The following is a 15473-nucleotide window of genomic DNA, read 5'->3' as shown; positions in this document are numbered from 1 at the left end:
AAAGCAAACACTTTTTGAGGAGGGGCAGGACGAAAGGGGAGAATGGAATAAACAGGGTGGGATAGGATCAAGGGAAACAGCCTTTCACAATGTGACTATTATGGAAGTGTTTTGCATGACTACACATGTATAATCTATATCAAATTGTTTGTCTTCTCTGTGAGGATGGGGAAGGAGGAAGGGAGAGAATTTGGTACTCAAAGTTTTAAAAATGGTTGTTAAAAATTGCTTTTACATATATCTGGGGATAAGATACACAGGCAATGCGGTATAGAAATCTATCTTACCTTGTAGGAATGGGGACAAGAGAAGGGGGTGTGTGATAAAAGGGAGAGTAGATTAGGGGAAGGAATAGTCAGAAGCAAAACACTTTTGAAGAAAGTGAAAGGAGAGAGAGAATAGAATAAATGGGGTTAAGGAGAAAAGGGTGGAGGGAAATACAGTTAGCAATTAATTTAGATAAAATTATCATTTTTTTGTATATTAGCTTGGCCTACCCATGAGTTACTGATATATTTCCAGTTATTTAGATCTGACTTTATTTGTGTAAAAAGTGTTTTGTAGTTGTATTCATACAGTTACTGGTTTTTTCCTGGCAGGTAGACTCCTAAATATTTAAATTGTCTGCAGTTACTTTAAATGAAATTTCTCTTTCTATCTCTTAATGCTTATCACACACCCCCTTGTCTTGTCCCCATTCCTACAAGGTAAGATAGATTTCTATACCGCATTGCCTGTATATCTTATCCCCAGATATATGTAAAAGCAATTTTTAACAACCATTTTTAAAACTTTGATTACCAAATTCTCTCCCTTCCTCCTTCCCCATCCTCACAGAGAAGACAAACAATTTGATATAGATTATACATGTGTAGTCATGCAAAACACTTCCATAATAGTCACATTGTGAAAGGCTGTTTCCCTTGATCCTATCCCACCCTGTTTATTCCATTCTCCCCTTTCGTCCTGCCCCTCCTCAAAAAGTGTTTGCTTTGATTACCCCCTCCCACAATCTGCCCTACCTTCTATCACCCCTGCCTTCTCCTGTCCTCTTTCCCCCTACTTACTTATAGGTTAAGATAGAAAGGTTGTTAGTAACGTATAGAAATGCCAACAATTTTTGTGAGTTTATTTTATACTTGCAACTTTATTAATAAAGTTGTGAATTTTTTCAATTTGTTTTTTAGTTGATTCTCTAAGAATACCATTATATCATCTGCAAGGAGTGATAGCTTTATTTCTTCACTGCCTATTCCAATTCCTTCATTTTTCTGCTCTTATTGCTAAAACTAGTATTTCTAGTACAGTATTGCATAACAGTGGGAATAAGGGGCACTCTTGTTTCATCCCCTGATCTTATCATGAATGCTTCTAGCCTAACATCATTACATATAATGCTTGCTCATGAGATAGATGCTATTTGTCATTTTAAGAAAAATTCCATTTATTCCTATGCTTGCTAGAATTTTTAATAGGAATGGGTGCTGTATTTTGTCAAAGGCTTTTATCTGCTCCCATTGAGATAACCATTTGATTTCTGTCAATTTTGTTATTAATATGGTCACTTATGATGATAGTTTTCCTAATATTGAACCATCTCTGAATTCCTGGTATAAATCCCACCTAGTCATAGTACATTATCCTCACGATAAATTGTTGTAATCTCTTTGCTAATATTCATTTCAAATTTTTGCATCAATGTTCAAGAGGGAAATTGATCTACAATTTTCTTTCTCTGTTTTGGCTCTTCTTTATTTAGGTGTCAGTACCATATTAGTATCATAAAAAGAATTTGGTAGGGCACTTTCTTTGCCTATTTTTCCTGAATAGTTTATATAGGATAGAAATTATTTGTTCTTTAAATGTTTGACAGAATTCACTTGTAAATCTATCTGGCCCTGGAGATTTTTTACTTAGGGAGTTCATTGATGGGGATGTTCAATTTCATTTTCTGACATAAGGTTATTTAAGTATTTCATTTTCTCTTCTATTAATCTAGGCAATTTATGTTTTTGTAAATATTTATCTATATTACTTAGATTGTCAGATTCAGTGGCATAAATATGGGCAAAATAACTCTTAATTATTGTTTTAATTTCCTCTTCATTGGTGGTGAATTCATCTTTCTCTATGTTTGACACTGGTTATTTGATTTTCTTCTTTCTTTTTTTAAATCAAATTAATTAAAAGTTTGTTTATTTTATTGCTTCCCCCCCCCCCCCCATAAAATCAGGTCTTAGTTTTACTTATTTGTTGAATAGCTTTCTTACTTTCAATTTTCTCAGTCACTCTTTTGATATTTCAGAATTTCTAATTTGGTATATAATTGGGGATTTTAAATTTGTTCTTTTTCTAGATTTTTAAATTCTATTCACCTCCTTACCTTCTTTCATATTTTGAGGTTAAATTTATCTAGTTCTGATAAGGAGAAGTTGAGATCCCCCACTAGTATAGTTTTGTTGTCTATTTCTTCTTGAAGTTCACTTAACTTTTCCTCTAAGAATCTGGATGCCATTCCAGTTGGTGTATATATCGTTAGTATTGATATTACTTCATTGTCAAGATGAAGTTCCCTTTCTTATCTCTTGTAATTAGATATGTTTTTGCTTTTGCCTTGTCTGAGGTAAGGATTGCTACTCCTGCTTTTTTTTTTTTTACTTCAGTTGAAGCATAATATATTCTGCTTGATCCTTTTATCTTTATTCCATGTGTATCTCTCTCTATATATATTTTTCTAGCAAACACTATATTGTAGGATTATGGTTTTTAATCCACTCTACCATCTATTTCCATGTAATGGGGGAGTTCATCTTTTTCATATTCATAGTAATAATTACAATCTATGTCTTTCTCTCCATGCTATTTCCCCCTACTTATATTTTTCTCTCTCCTTTCACCTAGTCCCTCCTCACTATTGTTTTGCTTCTGACCACCTCCTCCTTCAGTCTGCCCTCCCATTTATCAGTCCCTCCCTTTTTTCCCCTTTTCTCCTCCTACTTTCCTATAGAGTAAGGTAGATTTCTATAACCAATTGAATGTGTATGCTAATCCTTTGTTGAGCCATATCTTATGTAAGTAAATTTCAAACAATGCTTGCCTCCCTGTCTTCTGTCCCTCTGCTGTAATAGGTGTTTGCACTTCATTTGATGTGAATTACCTTTTTCTGACTCCTTCTTTCCTTTTCTCCCAGTACAATTTGCCCCCCCTTAATTAATTTTTTATCACCACATCAAAGTCAACTTATACCAACACCTTCTGCCTATATATACCCCTTCTAAGTGACCTATTAAAGATACAGTTCTCAAGAGTTGCAAGTATCATTTTCCTGTTTAGGGATGTAAACAGTTCAACCTTATTGAATGACTTTTTTTCTTTCCCTTTTACTTTTTTTATGCTTCTCTTGAGTCTTGTATTTGAAGTTCAAATCTTCTATTCAGTTCTGGTTTTGTCATCAGGAATGATTGAAAACCACATATTTCACTGAAGGTCCATCTTATTCTGTGAAAGTTTATGCTCAGTTTTTGCTGGCAGTTGATTCTTGGTTGTAATTCAAGTTTCCTTGCTTTCCAGAATATCACATTCCAAGCCCTCTGATAATTTAGTGTAGAAGCTGCTAAGTCCTGTGTAATCCTGACTGTGATTCTAAAATATTTAAATTCTTTCTTTTTGGCTGCTTGCAGCGTTTTCTCCTTGACCTGATAAATCTTGATTTTGGCTACAATATTTCTTGGGGTTTTCATTTTGGGATCTCTTTCAGAAGCTAATTAGTGGATTCTTTCAGTGTTTCAGAAGCTAATTAGTGGATTCTTTCAGTGATTATTTTATCTTCTGGATCTAGGACCTCTGGGAAATTTTTCTTGATAATTTCTTGAAAGATACTGTCCAGGCTCTTTTTTTGATCACAGCTTTCAAATGGTACAATAATTCTTACATTATGTCTCTTGGATCTCTTTTCCAGGTCAGTTGTTTTTCCAATGAAATATTTTATATTTTCTTCCATTTTTTTCAGTTTTTGACTTTGTTTGACTGATTCTTGATACCTCATAGCATAATTAGCTTACATTTGCTCTGTTCTAATTTTTATTTTCTTCAGTTAGTTTTTGTACCTCCTTTTCCATTTGGCCAATTCTACTTTTAAAGGAGTTTTTCCCTTCAGTGAACTTTTGTAAATCCTTTTCCATTTGCCCAATTTCACTTTTGAAGGAATTATTTTCTTCAGTGGATTTCTCTTCCCTACCCCCCGAAATCTGGCCAATTGTATTTTTTAAGGAATTGTTTCCTTTAGTCAATTTTTGTTTTTCCTTTTCAAGGCTGTTGGCTCTCTCTTGCATATCTCTCATTTCTTTTCCCAATTTTTCTTCCACCTCTCTTATTTGACTTTTAAAATCCTTCTTGAGATCTTCTAAGAAAGACTTTTTTGGGCTTGAGATCATTTCGTATTCTGCTTTGAGGTTTCAGATATAGGTATATTGTCAATGTTGTCTTCTTCTGAGTTTATGTTTTGATCTGCTGTGTTCCCACAGTAACTTTCTATGGTCAATGTTCATTTCTGCATCTTGTTCATCTTGTTTGACTATTTTCTGGCTTTAAAGTTGAACTCTCGTGCTGTAACACCATGGGCACTGTCCTAAGTTTCTTGTGCTAGAGGCCAGCTTTGTGCACTGGAGCCTCAGGTACTGCCAGTTGGAGGTGGTGGGGGTCAGGTAGCTTTCCTTGTGCTGAGCTGGTGTCATAATGAGGGTGTCTGGTGTGTGCTGAGGCCAGGTGTGGTTTTTCTGCATTTTCCTGGGGCTACACTGGAGCATGTGAAGTCTCATCTCTGGAGGTGCAGCCTGTTTGTCCTAGGCTGCACTAAATCACCTGGAGGTCTGACATTAAGATGATGTCCAGCTGCCCTGGTCTGTACTGAAATACATGGTTGTTCTTCAAATTGGAGTCTGCTGATTCTCATGGCTTTGATAAGGTACCCTGGGGGATCCTGGTGTTGGCTTTTGCCTGCTTCACCCCACTAGGGTTCAGAATCTCCCTTTGGCTGACTAAGGTGGGGCTTTCTGGGACACTTCCTGCCTGGAATATGCTCCCCTTTTACAGAAGTGAGATGGACCTTTCTTGCTGATCCTACAAGCTTCTTGGGTTAAAAGACTACTCTGTCTTCCTGTTGGCTCCCGTGTTCCAGGATGTGTCCTGGGGTGCTATTTTATGGTTTCACGGAGATGAATGTGGGAGAGAAACAGTGATTTAATGCTTACTCTGCCATCTTGGTTCCTGCCTACTCCCTGGTCATGGGGGTCTTTCTTGTCACTTATTTTGGCTATACTATTTGTTTAAATATTTTTACTTTGAACTATGTTCTCTGGTCTAGGAAGAGAAAGTAGTCACAGCTCATTTAGGTGGACCCACAATATGCTTTTTAATCTAGGGAAGTTTTCTGGAGTATGAGAGGAACTCCAAGCATTATAAATGCAAAGCCAGAAAGGGGCAGATGTTCAGCCTATTTAAAGAACATGAAATAGGTCAGCTCAACTGGAGCAGATGGATTGTGTTAAGAGCAATGAGAAATAAGTCTAAAAAGTTTGATGGGAGTGATTCTGTATGTTCTGGTATACCTTCCATATCAAGGCAAAATATTTGACCAATACCCTATCTCATCTTGCATGGAGAGCATCTGATCTCTCCCCAATGATGAGGGACATAATGTCTCAAAACAATTCATTTCATATTACCTACAAAAAGGCTAAAATAACTCTATCACAGTGTTTTTGTACCTAATAGGTATTTGATAAATGTTAGTTGATGATTGGAGGAAGAGAGAGAATCTAATTCAATTTGATATATTTCTACAAAGTTTGTCTTAGGTGAATAGAATTTCAAGTCTCCTTACATCCTTCCAACCCTAAAACAACAGATTAGATTTTTCTTGACATATAAGAAAAGATACAACTCCATTGGCTAGAAAGAGCAGAATGCAAATGACATAAAGTAATTATGATGATAGTGAGAGATCAGGATAGCAATGATAAGATTCAGGTGGGGGAGACTTTTCTAGTAGACCAAGCCTGGTGAAAAAATGGACATTGTACTAGGTTAATTCTTCCCCCCAAGCCCTCCATTTCCCTCCACACCACTGCAATGCATCCCAATTCCTGCTGCCAGACACACAGTGTCCTATAGGGATTTTCTTTCCTAAACTTCCCACTCCTTACCTTGGGGACTTCCTCTCTGGACACCTCTATACCAACATAATTGTTGGAATAGGATGCATGGTTGCCCCCAGAGCCTTAGTGTTCCCTTCCAAGAGACTGAAAGCCCTGACTCTCCCTCTCTTTTCTTCTCACAACAACTCCCCTGTCCTTCAGCATCAGAAGAGTAGCTACTGTTGCTCCCAGGAAGATTATAAAATCTCCTTCTAACCCTTCGTTGTTCTCCTATCAGCTCTCAACCACAGGACCCTTCCCAGGATGCTAGCCCACCACCATTACCACTCCTTTCCAGATTAGACACAGAAGGATCATATCCTTCCTTTGCTCTTAGGACAGATGGCATTCACTTCATATCCACCTCCTTCTTAATGATCTAGGAAATAATATCCTGCAGTCCCTTCCCAGCCCTCAGTCATGCCTTTTAGCACCATCTGGCGCTGATATCTATTTTTCAATTTATTATACTGGATTCACACATAAAGGAGTCAGAGAGAAACCAGAAGGCCAATGTGTTAACCAAAAGCTCTGAAATTCAACTCCAGAGAGAAAGAGTGAGATGAAAATGAGAGATAAAGGTGAGTTTGGTTTTCTAGTATCTGTAGAATGAGGCTAAGGACAACAGCCTGGATTTGGAAGCATTCTGGGGCAAATGAAGCAGTAAGTTTTCTTCCTAACATTGTTCTTTTCATATTGAAATGAATTCCTTTAATTTACATCAACAAATGGCAGGAATAGAGCAAGGAGTAACAGGAGAATTCATTTAGTGTCATGGAAAGAGTCCTAGACAAAAGGTTCATGAGATCTAGATTCCAGATTCCAGTCTGATTTTTTTTCACCAATTTATAACCTTGTATAAGTCACTACTATATATATATGTATATATGTATGTATATATGTATATATATGTATGTATGTATGTATTTTAGTTTTTATTTATGTTCAATTTTCCAAATTTTTGATAAAGCCTTTCAGGGTCCAGTTATTTTCATGAGTGAACAAGGAGAAGAAGAGAAAGACAGTAAATACTGACACTCCTAAAGTGTAGCACAAGCCAGTTGTTATACACAATGGAATCAATATTTTCATAGCTACTCAGATAAAGGTTCACATTAAAAAATAATTTTTTTAATCTGGTAAAACTAAAATTGTTCAAACCAGACCATCTGATTTCCAAAACTTATTTGAAGAATAATTTTTATTAATGGAAATCATTGTTTAGTTTTACACTGAGGTTGTTTAACAAATTAACTCACAAAATTTATTACCGCTGCATTCCCAACAGGGCAATTACTTCTTTTGTTGGCACGGAATTTTGTTAAGTGTAATAATACCTTCCATTTGCAGGATAAAATGAATGAGTTCTAAAGGTTCCTTCTATATAAGAAACTACATTATACTGATGTAAAAAACAATTTGGATATTGAATCAGGAAACCTAGATAGTTAATGCCCACATTGCCTATGTCATGGGGTTGTTGTGACAGAAGTTCTCTGTAAACCCAAGAATATAAATGTGACCTATGATTATTTGGCAGCTAGATGGCACAGTAGAGTGATGAACCTGTACTCAGGCCTGACCTAAGTTCAAAACTGACTTCAGACACTGACTAGCTGAGTTACCCTGGCAAATCACTTGACCACTTCCTTACTAAGTTTCCTCATCTTTAGATGTGAATACTAACAGCACTTACTTTCTAGGATTGTTGTGTGGACAAAATGAGATAATATTCGTAAAGCACTTCACCAACTATAAACTGCTACACGAATGCTAGCTATTATTATTAGTGGACCAAAATCAATGACTTTCTGGGGAGAAGCCAGTTTGGAGTTCCATATACTCACCCTGCAGAGTAGGCAGGGAACCAGAAGCAGATTATTTGGGTGTAAATATCTTCTTGGGTGCTTTTACGGTGAAGGGATAAAAACCTAAAATTGTGCCTGGTAAAAATGTGTAAGGTGATGTTGATGGGCCAGTGCCACAGATGTAGAGCTGGCAGGGTCTTCAGAGGTTATTTGGTCCAATCCCCTCACTCTACAAAAGAAGGAACTAGGACTCAGGAAGGTTATGCCATGGTGCCATCTGAACTGAGATCCTCTGACTCTAGAATCAGTGCTGCAAGTCTAGGAATGTGAAAGAGCAAGGTGAATATGTATGAAATAGGGCATGCAAAATCACAGAATCTGAAAGTGGTCTTCTACGCCCACTGATACCCACCCCCTCAAAGAAAACCCTTTATAAAAGCCCCTACAAATAAGTGAATCAACCTCTACTTGAAAACCTGTAATGAAGAAAAGCCCACTAAACCCATTAATTACACTTTTGGAACCTTTTCATTGTTAGAAAGTCATCTCCCCTCCTCCATCTATAAAACTGCTTTCCTAAAACTTCTATCCTCATGGAGCTAATGAGAATATCTCTTCACATTAGCCTTTAAATAATTAAGACCGCTAAAATGTACCCTTCCTCTTCTCAAATCTTCTATTCTCTTCTGAGTCATCTTTGACCCTTTCAATTGTCTTAATTTCTGTTATTGAGTCTCATTGATTCTAACTCCACAGGCAACTTTCACATCTGCCCCTGCCCACCATGGAGATTGATACCATACTACTTATTTCATATTCCCATTAACAATAACTTGAGCCCTCATGGTAGCCTCCTAACCTATCTCCCTGAATTCAGTCCCTCTACTTGACAATCCATGCACAACACAGTTGCCAAAATTGTCTTCCTGATGCACAGGTCTGACTATGTCTTTTTCCTGTTCATAAATCTTCAGCAGCTCATTAATGCCTATAGAATACAATACAAATTCTTTAGACTGGCATCTAAAGGCATCTACACTCTGGTTCCAATCTGTCTCTTGAGTTTTATATCACACTTTTCCCTTCACCAATTTACTTGCCAGTCAAACTGCTAACTTCTCATGACCTCCCACCTTCTTGAATTTAGAAGAGTCATCTATTTTGCCTGGAATGCACTCCCTCTTCATTATTGACTTTTGACATTCTAACGCCGCCCCCCCCCCCCCCACCTCCCCTTTAAAGTTCTGTATAATGGAAGAGGAAATTGAAAGAAGAGAAGAGTTAAGACTGAGAGAAGCCTGAGAAAGGTTAAATATTGAACCTGGGGGAAAGCTGTGAGGTTTTTATTTCCAGAAAAGAAGAGAAAGAATAGAGTGAGAGAAATAAAGAAAAAGAATATAAGGGAAAAGTGTATGTGTTTGTGTTTGTGTGAGATAGATAGGTAGATAGAAAGAAAGAGAGAGAGAGAGAGAGAGAGAGAGAGAGAGAGAGAGAGAGAGAGAGAGGGAGGGAGGGAGGGAGGGAGAGAGAGAGAGAGAGAGAGAGAGAGAGAGAGAGAGAGAGAGAGAGAGAGAGATTAATTACCACTAGCTCACATTAGTATAGCACTTTACAGTTTACGAAGTTCTTTGCAACAATCCTATAAGACAGGGAGTTAGTGGTAAAGGAACCATCATTAATATGTGGATAGCCACCAGTCCCTCCCAGAGCAACTATGTCTTTCTGTTTCTCCTTGAAAACACCACAGGGATACATAGATCTGTGTGGTAACTGATTGTAATGGGACGAGTTAGAGCCGATCCCTGTCCATCATAGGACGCCACACTGAGAGCCTGTCTAGATAACCTGGGAGCTTGTCAGTAGGGGTGGAACTAGATGGATTTCAGGAGGAAGGGTCTCATCTTTGTTGGCAACGTGGCAGTTCTTTGTCCAGCTCCAGATGTCCAGTGGAGAAGACACCCATATAAGGAATAGTGTTAGGTGATAGGTTCAAGGTATAGGCTTAGGAATGTTCACATAATTAAGGCTATAAAAGTGTGTGAGCTAGCTGGAATAAATGGAGTTCTCACCAACTTGCCTCCCGCCTCATTCATTACTCACTAGATCAAGGTCTCTTGCCGGACAAGAGCCTTGGGTCGGGTTTAGGGATCCCCATAATGGTCTAGGGGACCCCAACACACCAGCAATCTTAGTGGAAGGTTTTCTGTATTAGGCTGTCTAATGCAAGGGAAGAAAAGAAATGGTACATGGTTTCCATCTGAAGTAAGTCCTCAAGTTATTTCTCCCCTGATAGAATCATAGGCTGGAAGAACTGAAAAGTTCTTAGGGGACACCTAGTTCAGGAGTTCAGGTTCCTCATTTTATAGATGAGGAAAAGGCCAAAAGAAAGAAAGAGACTCACCTAGAGTCATAGAGCCATTATTTTCTCTTGTACTATCAGGCAATGATGAGGCCCTAAGCATGGGTGATACTAGAGATATGAAGATATATAGGAAAAGAGAAACATTGGAAAGGGAGGATTTCTTCCCACCATTTTCCTATAAACTTATCTAGGTTTGTTTTCCTGTAAAATTGAAAGTAATTGTGATTATGACTTTTCCTTGGGAATTATGAGTACAGTGCTTAAGATTAATCAATTAATTAATCAATTTTATAGAAAATGATATTAATCACTATTATAATCATATATAATTTATATTATATATTATTATATCATATTATTATTTGTTATATTTTGTATTATATATTTTATCTAGCAAAATAATTTAAGTTGTGTCACATGCATGAACGATATGATTTTTATGCTCAAAGTAATTTTTACAAACTGAGCCATATTTTATGCACTACAATAATGATTATTGTACTAATCAGTTACCACACAGGTCTATGTATCCCAGTGGTATTTTCAAGGAGAACACACAAAGACACAGTTACTCTGGGAGGGATTGGTGTCTATCCACATATTAATGATGGTTCCTTTACCATTCACTCCCTGTTTTATAGGATTGTTGCAAAGAAAGGACTTCATAAACTGTAAAGTGCTATACTAATGTGAGTTAGTGGTAATTAATCTTCTTCTCTCTCTGCCTCTCTCTCTCTCTCTCTCTCTCTCTCTCTGTCTCTGTCTCTCTATCTATCTACCTATCTCACACATTGCACTACAAATGATATATTTCTATACTCTGATAACAAGTAGCAAATTACAAACAGCAGATTCCAGTCTAGGAGAATTAGGTAGAACAATAATATTTAGCTCTAAAATTCACCTGAAGGATCATCTCATCCATTCATGCTCCCCCACAGACACAATTTACCAATGAGAAAACTCAGACCCAGGGAAGGGGAGTAATTGGCCAAAGACACACAGCTGAGAAGTAGCAAAACTGTCACAAGAGCTTGTTTCCAGATCTCTAAAACAAGAATGTAAGACTAAAAGATCCCCCAAACTCCAGTTCTATCATTTTACGATTCTTTGACTCCTTTATTTGTTTGTGGGTTTCCCTTTTGTTGTCTTTTGTTAATAGAGCTGGGTCATCTCTTGATTGCACCTCAGCAGAGGGAAAATGGAGATGATGCTGATCAGAAGTGAAAATTAGAAAAAAAAATGATTAGCTATTGCCCATTCTACAGTAAATCACTGACTGTTGAATCAGACAGATCACTAGAGTTCAAATCCAATCTCTGATGTTTACTATCTATGTGTAACTCTGACCTACTCATTTAACCTTCATGGGCCTCAGTTTCCTCCTCTGTAAAAGGAAGAAGTTTGTCTAGATGGCCTTTGAAATTCCTTGTAGCTCCATATCTATGACACATTTATTGCCCAGCTCCTGAAAAGACTCAGACAAGTCTTCTTGTTGTAGCTGCTCCTCCTTCATTCTCAAAGAGGACCAGTAACATCATGAGGGTGATATCTTGACTTGCACATGGTGTATAAAAACATTGGATTTACCTCCTGGGTTTAAGTCTTATTTCTGCCACTTCCTAGTTTTACAGCCTTGCACAATTCCTTTCAATAATAAGGTCCTTGGTTTCCTCATATGTAAGGTGAACTTTGGATGAATGCCTTGTAAGTTTATTTCCAGTTCTAAATTTCTATGAACCTCTTAATTTCACAGGTGAGGAAAGTGAGAATCTGAAAAAAATTCAGTGATTTACCTCTGGTCATACAACTAAAGAGTGCCAGAATTAGAACTCAGGCTTTACAATTCCAAATGATCATGCACAATCCACTATACAAGGGGTAGGAAGCCTATGGATTCGAGGTCACATGTGGCCTTCTAGGTCCTTGGATGTATTTTTTTTTTTTGACTGAGTGCAAGTTTTATAGAACAAATCTTTTTATTAACGGGATTTGTTCTGTGAAGTTTGGATTCAAAGGGTTGCACTTGAGGACCTAGAGGACCACATGTGACCTGGAGTCTGCAGGTCACCACCCCTATTCTATACCACAGTCACTTTCCAATCATCAACCAGACTTTATTCTACTAAATAAAGGATCACGAGATTCAAGATTGGAAGGACCTCAGAGGTCACTGAGCATACTGTCCCTTTCATTTTACAGAGGAGGAACTGAGGCCTACAGAGGGGAGTGACTTACCCAAAGTCACACAAGCGGTAAGTAGCAAAGTCAGGAATTAAACCCAGCTTTTAAAACTCTAGACCTAGGGCCTATTCCTTTGAACCATAAGTGTTTCATGATAAACTTTGACATAATACCACTAACTACATTTGTTTAGTGCTGTAGGCTTTTCAGAACACTTTCAGATAAACTACCTCTCTTTAATATCACAACAATCCTATACCATAAAGAAATTCATAGTCCCATTTTACAGATAAGGAAGTTTCTTTACTTACTGACTCAGAGGTCATAAAGTAACAGTCTTCTGACTGCTACTTCAGTGTTCATTCCCTACAACATACTACTTCTCTTTTGTACATGCCCCATTCACTTTTCTGTTCACATTGTTTTTTCCAGAACACAACTTCTGAAAAACAGGCAAAATTTCTTTGCAGTGATAACTGCAGGGTATTCACATTGCTTTGTTGTGATACAACTCTCACTAAAAAAAAAAAAAAAAATTAAAAAAAAGTTTACACTACTAGAATTATTTCCAGTTTGTAGAACTAGAGCTAGTAATGGAAATTCCCATTAAAAAATTACAAAAAAATTGAACAGTGCATTCAATTAGGAAACTTGGAATTATTTTAAATTTTAAAATACCAATAGTTTTATTCTTAAACCAAGCTATACATAATACATATCTTTGTGTTGCTCCACTTACATTCATTTCAGACTTGTGAAAGGTTTAAAAGACAAATGTTGCATACATACTTTTGTTCCCAAACCCTGACCCTTATTTCCAGTTTTTGCTTCTTTAAAAAAGTAACATAGGAAGTGCTGCTTTTGGAGTCAAAAGAACATAGAGTTGGTGGGAAAGTTGGTCATTTACTGGAAGGCTTTATTTTACAGATTAAGAAACTGAGACCCAGGTAGGCAAAGTGAATTGACCAAAATCGAATACGTGATGAGTAGCAGAGATAGAATTTCAATGGAGAAGGAGTGGGGATTGTTTTCTGAGTATCTAATGGTGCTTTCTCTTACAATTCCCCCAACTCCAGTCCAGGCTCAGGCCCTGTCAGTTTCTAGGCAAGTCGGTCTCAATCCAATCCATTTCCACAAATATATATTAAACACTTATTCTGTGGAAGGGATAGAGACTACAAAATTTTTAAAAAGAGAAAAAAATGATTCCTACCCTTCATGAGGATTACTGTCCAAAGTGGGGTCCGGAGGAGATAACATTGTCTCAGGCTCTGCCTCTTCATATGTTAAAAAAGGTATAGTCCTCTAGAAAAGGCTTGGTAAACATGCAAAGTTCTATATAAATGTGAGAAGGGGAGGGAGGGAGAAACTTGAGGAGGGACAGGAAGATGATTTCTCACTGGGTCTGGGTTTTCCACAGGGACTCAAAAACAATTCTGGGTCATTTTCTTCCTCTTAGACCAACCACAGTCTTAGTGAATGCTTCTTTCTTCTGGGATTCTCCGACTGGCCGTCGCTCCAGCCGCTACTTTTCGCCCTGATCCTCTTCTGTTACCTCCTTACCCTGGTTGGCAACTCAGCGCTGGTCTTCTTGGCGGTCCGGGACCCCCACCTCCACGCGCCTATGTACTACTTCCTCTGCCATCTCGCCCTGGTGGATGTATGCTTCACCACCAGCGTTGTTCCGTTGCTGCTGGCCAACCTCTGGGGCTGGGCAAGGGCGCTGTCCCGCGCCGGGTGCATGACCCAGCTCTACATCTCCCTGGCACTGGGTTCCACTGAATGCGTCCTTCTGGCGGTGATGGCGCTGGACCGCTCCGCCGCAGTGTGCCGTCCTCTCCATTACACAGCCCTGGCCTCGCCCAGCCTATGTAGGGCGCTGGCGGCTGCCAGCTGGCTGGGTGGGTTCACTAATTCACTGGCGCAGACCATACTACTGGGCACGCGGCAGTTGTGCGGGCCCCGGGGTGTGGATCACTTCATCTGCGAACTACCAGCTCTGTTGAAACTGGCTTGCGGGGGCGGGGGTACCGTGGAGCAACAGATGTTTGCTGCTCGCGTAGTTATACTGCTGGTGCCCTGCTCTGTCATCCTGGTCTCCTATGGGACTGTGGGCGGTGCGGTGTGGAGGATGAAATCCCAGACAGGGAGGAGAAAAGCAATGGGGACCTGCAGTTCTCACCTCACGGCTGTCTGTCTATTCTATGGTTCTGCCATCTACACATACCTGCAGCCCACACACAGTTACTCCCAGGGGCAAGGCAAGTTCGTCTCCTTGTTTTACACTGTGGTCACTCCTGCCCTCAACCCCATTATCTACACCCTGAGGAACAAGGAGGTGAAGGGGGCTGCGAAAAGGTTTCTGGGCACAGTAGAGTGGAGGCAGAGATAAGGGTGGATTTAGGGGAGAGTTTCTTTTCTGAAGCCAAGGGTCACATTATTTATCAGTGGGCCAGTCCATCACTCTACAATCCTCATGGATTGTGGAGTGGTGAGCTTAAAGAAATAGCTCTCAAGTTCTAGAACTAATGGTATGAAAAGATCTTGCCCATTCAGTGCTACCAGACTGATGAAGGAGAAGGCATCTCCAGCATCCAAGTCCACATTTATTAAGAGAAACGCAGTTTTCACCGTAGATGTTCTCCCGGTTAATGGAATCTACGGATGAAATAAAGATGGGACTGCTATTCTAAAGAAGCATCCAGTTTCATAAAGATCACATGGTCCCTGCTTTTGGGCAAGTGTAAGAGAAGACTAGACCAACACAGAAGCAGACATGACACATACACTATGCTGGTCTATACAATCAACAGACTTCAGTACTTAAATGAGCAAGAGGGGATACAAAAGGGATTAGGATAAGAAATGTCTGATGGGCATACTCAGTTTAGTTCTGAAAGAGGAAGGACTTTTTGAGATTTTGAA

At 38.8% G+C, this 15473-nt stretch overlaps 1 protein-coding gene across 1 annotated transcript in view; it reads left to right on the top strand.

Annotated features, from left to right (window-relative positions):
* Window positions 1-15473, top strand: part of LOC140522713 (putative olfactory receptor 2I1) — a 31932-nt gene extending 16459 nt beyond the window's left edge. Inside the window, exon 2 of the mRNA XM_072638019.1 lies at window positions 14008-15473. Within this exon, the coding sequence (XP_072494120.1) occupies window positions 14008-14940 (933 nt within the window). The 3' untranslated portion in view covers window positions 14941-15473. The remainder of the gene's footprint in view (window positions 1-14007) is intronic.

This window comes from Notamacropus eugenii, chromosome 2 (assembly GCF_028372415.1).
Source record: "Notamacropus eugenii isolate mMacEug1 chromosome 2, mMacEug1.pri_v2, whole genome shotgun sequence".
NCBI classification, from domain to species: domain Eukaryota; kingdom Metazoa; phylum Chordata; class Mammalia; order Diprotodontia; family Macropodidae; genus Notamacropus; species Notamacropus eugenii.
The sequence above is the reverse complement of the archived record's forward strand: the minus strand, read 5'-3'. Positions and strand labels throughout refer to the sequence as shown.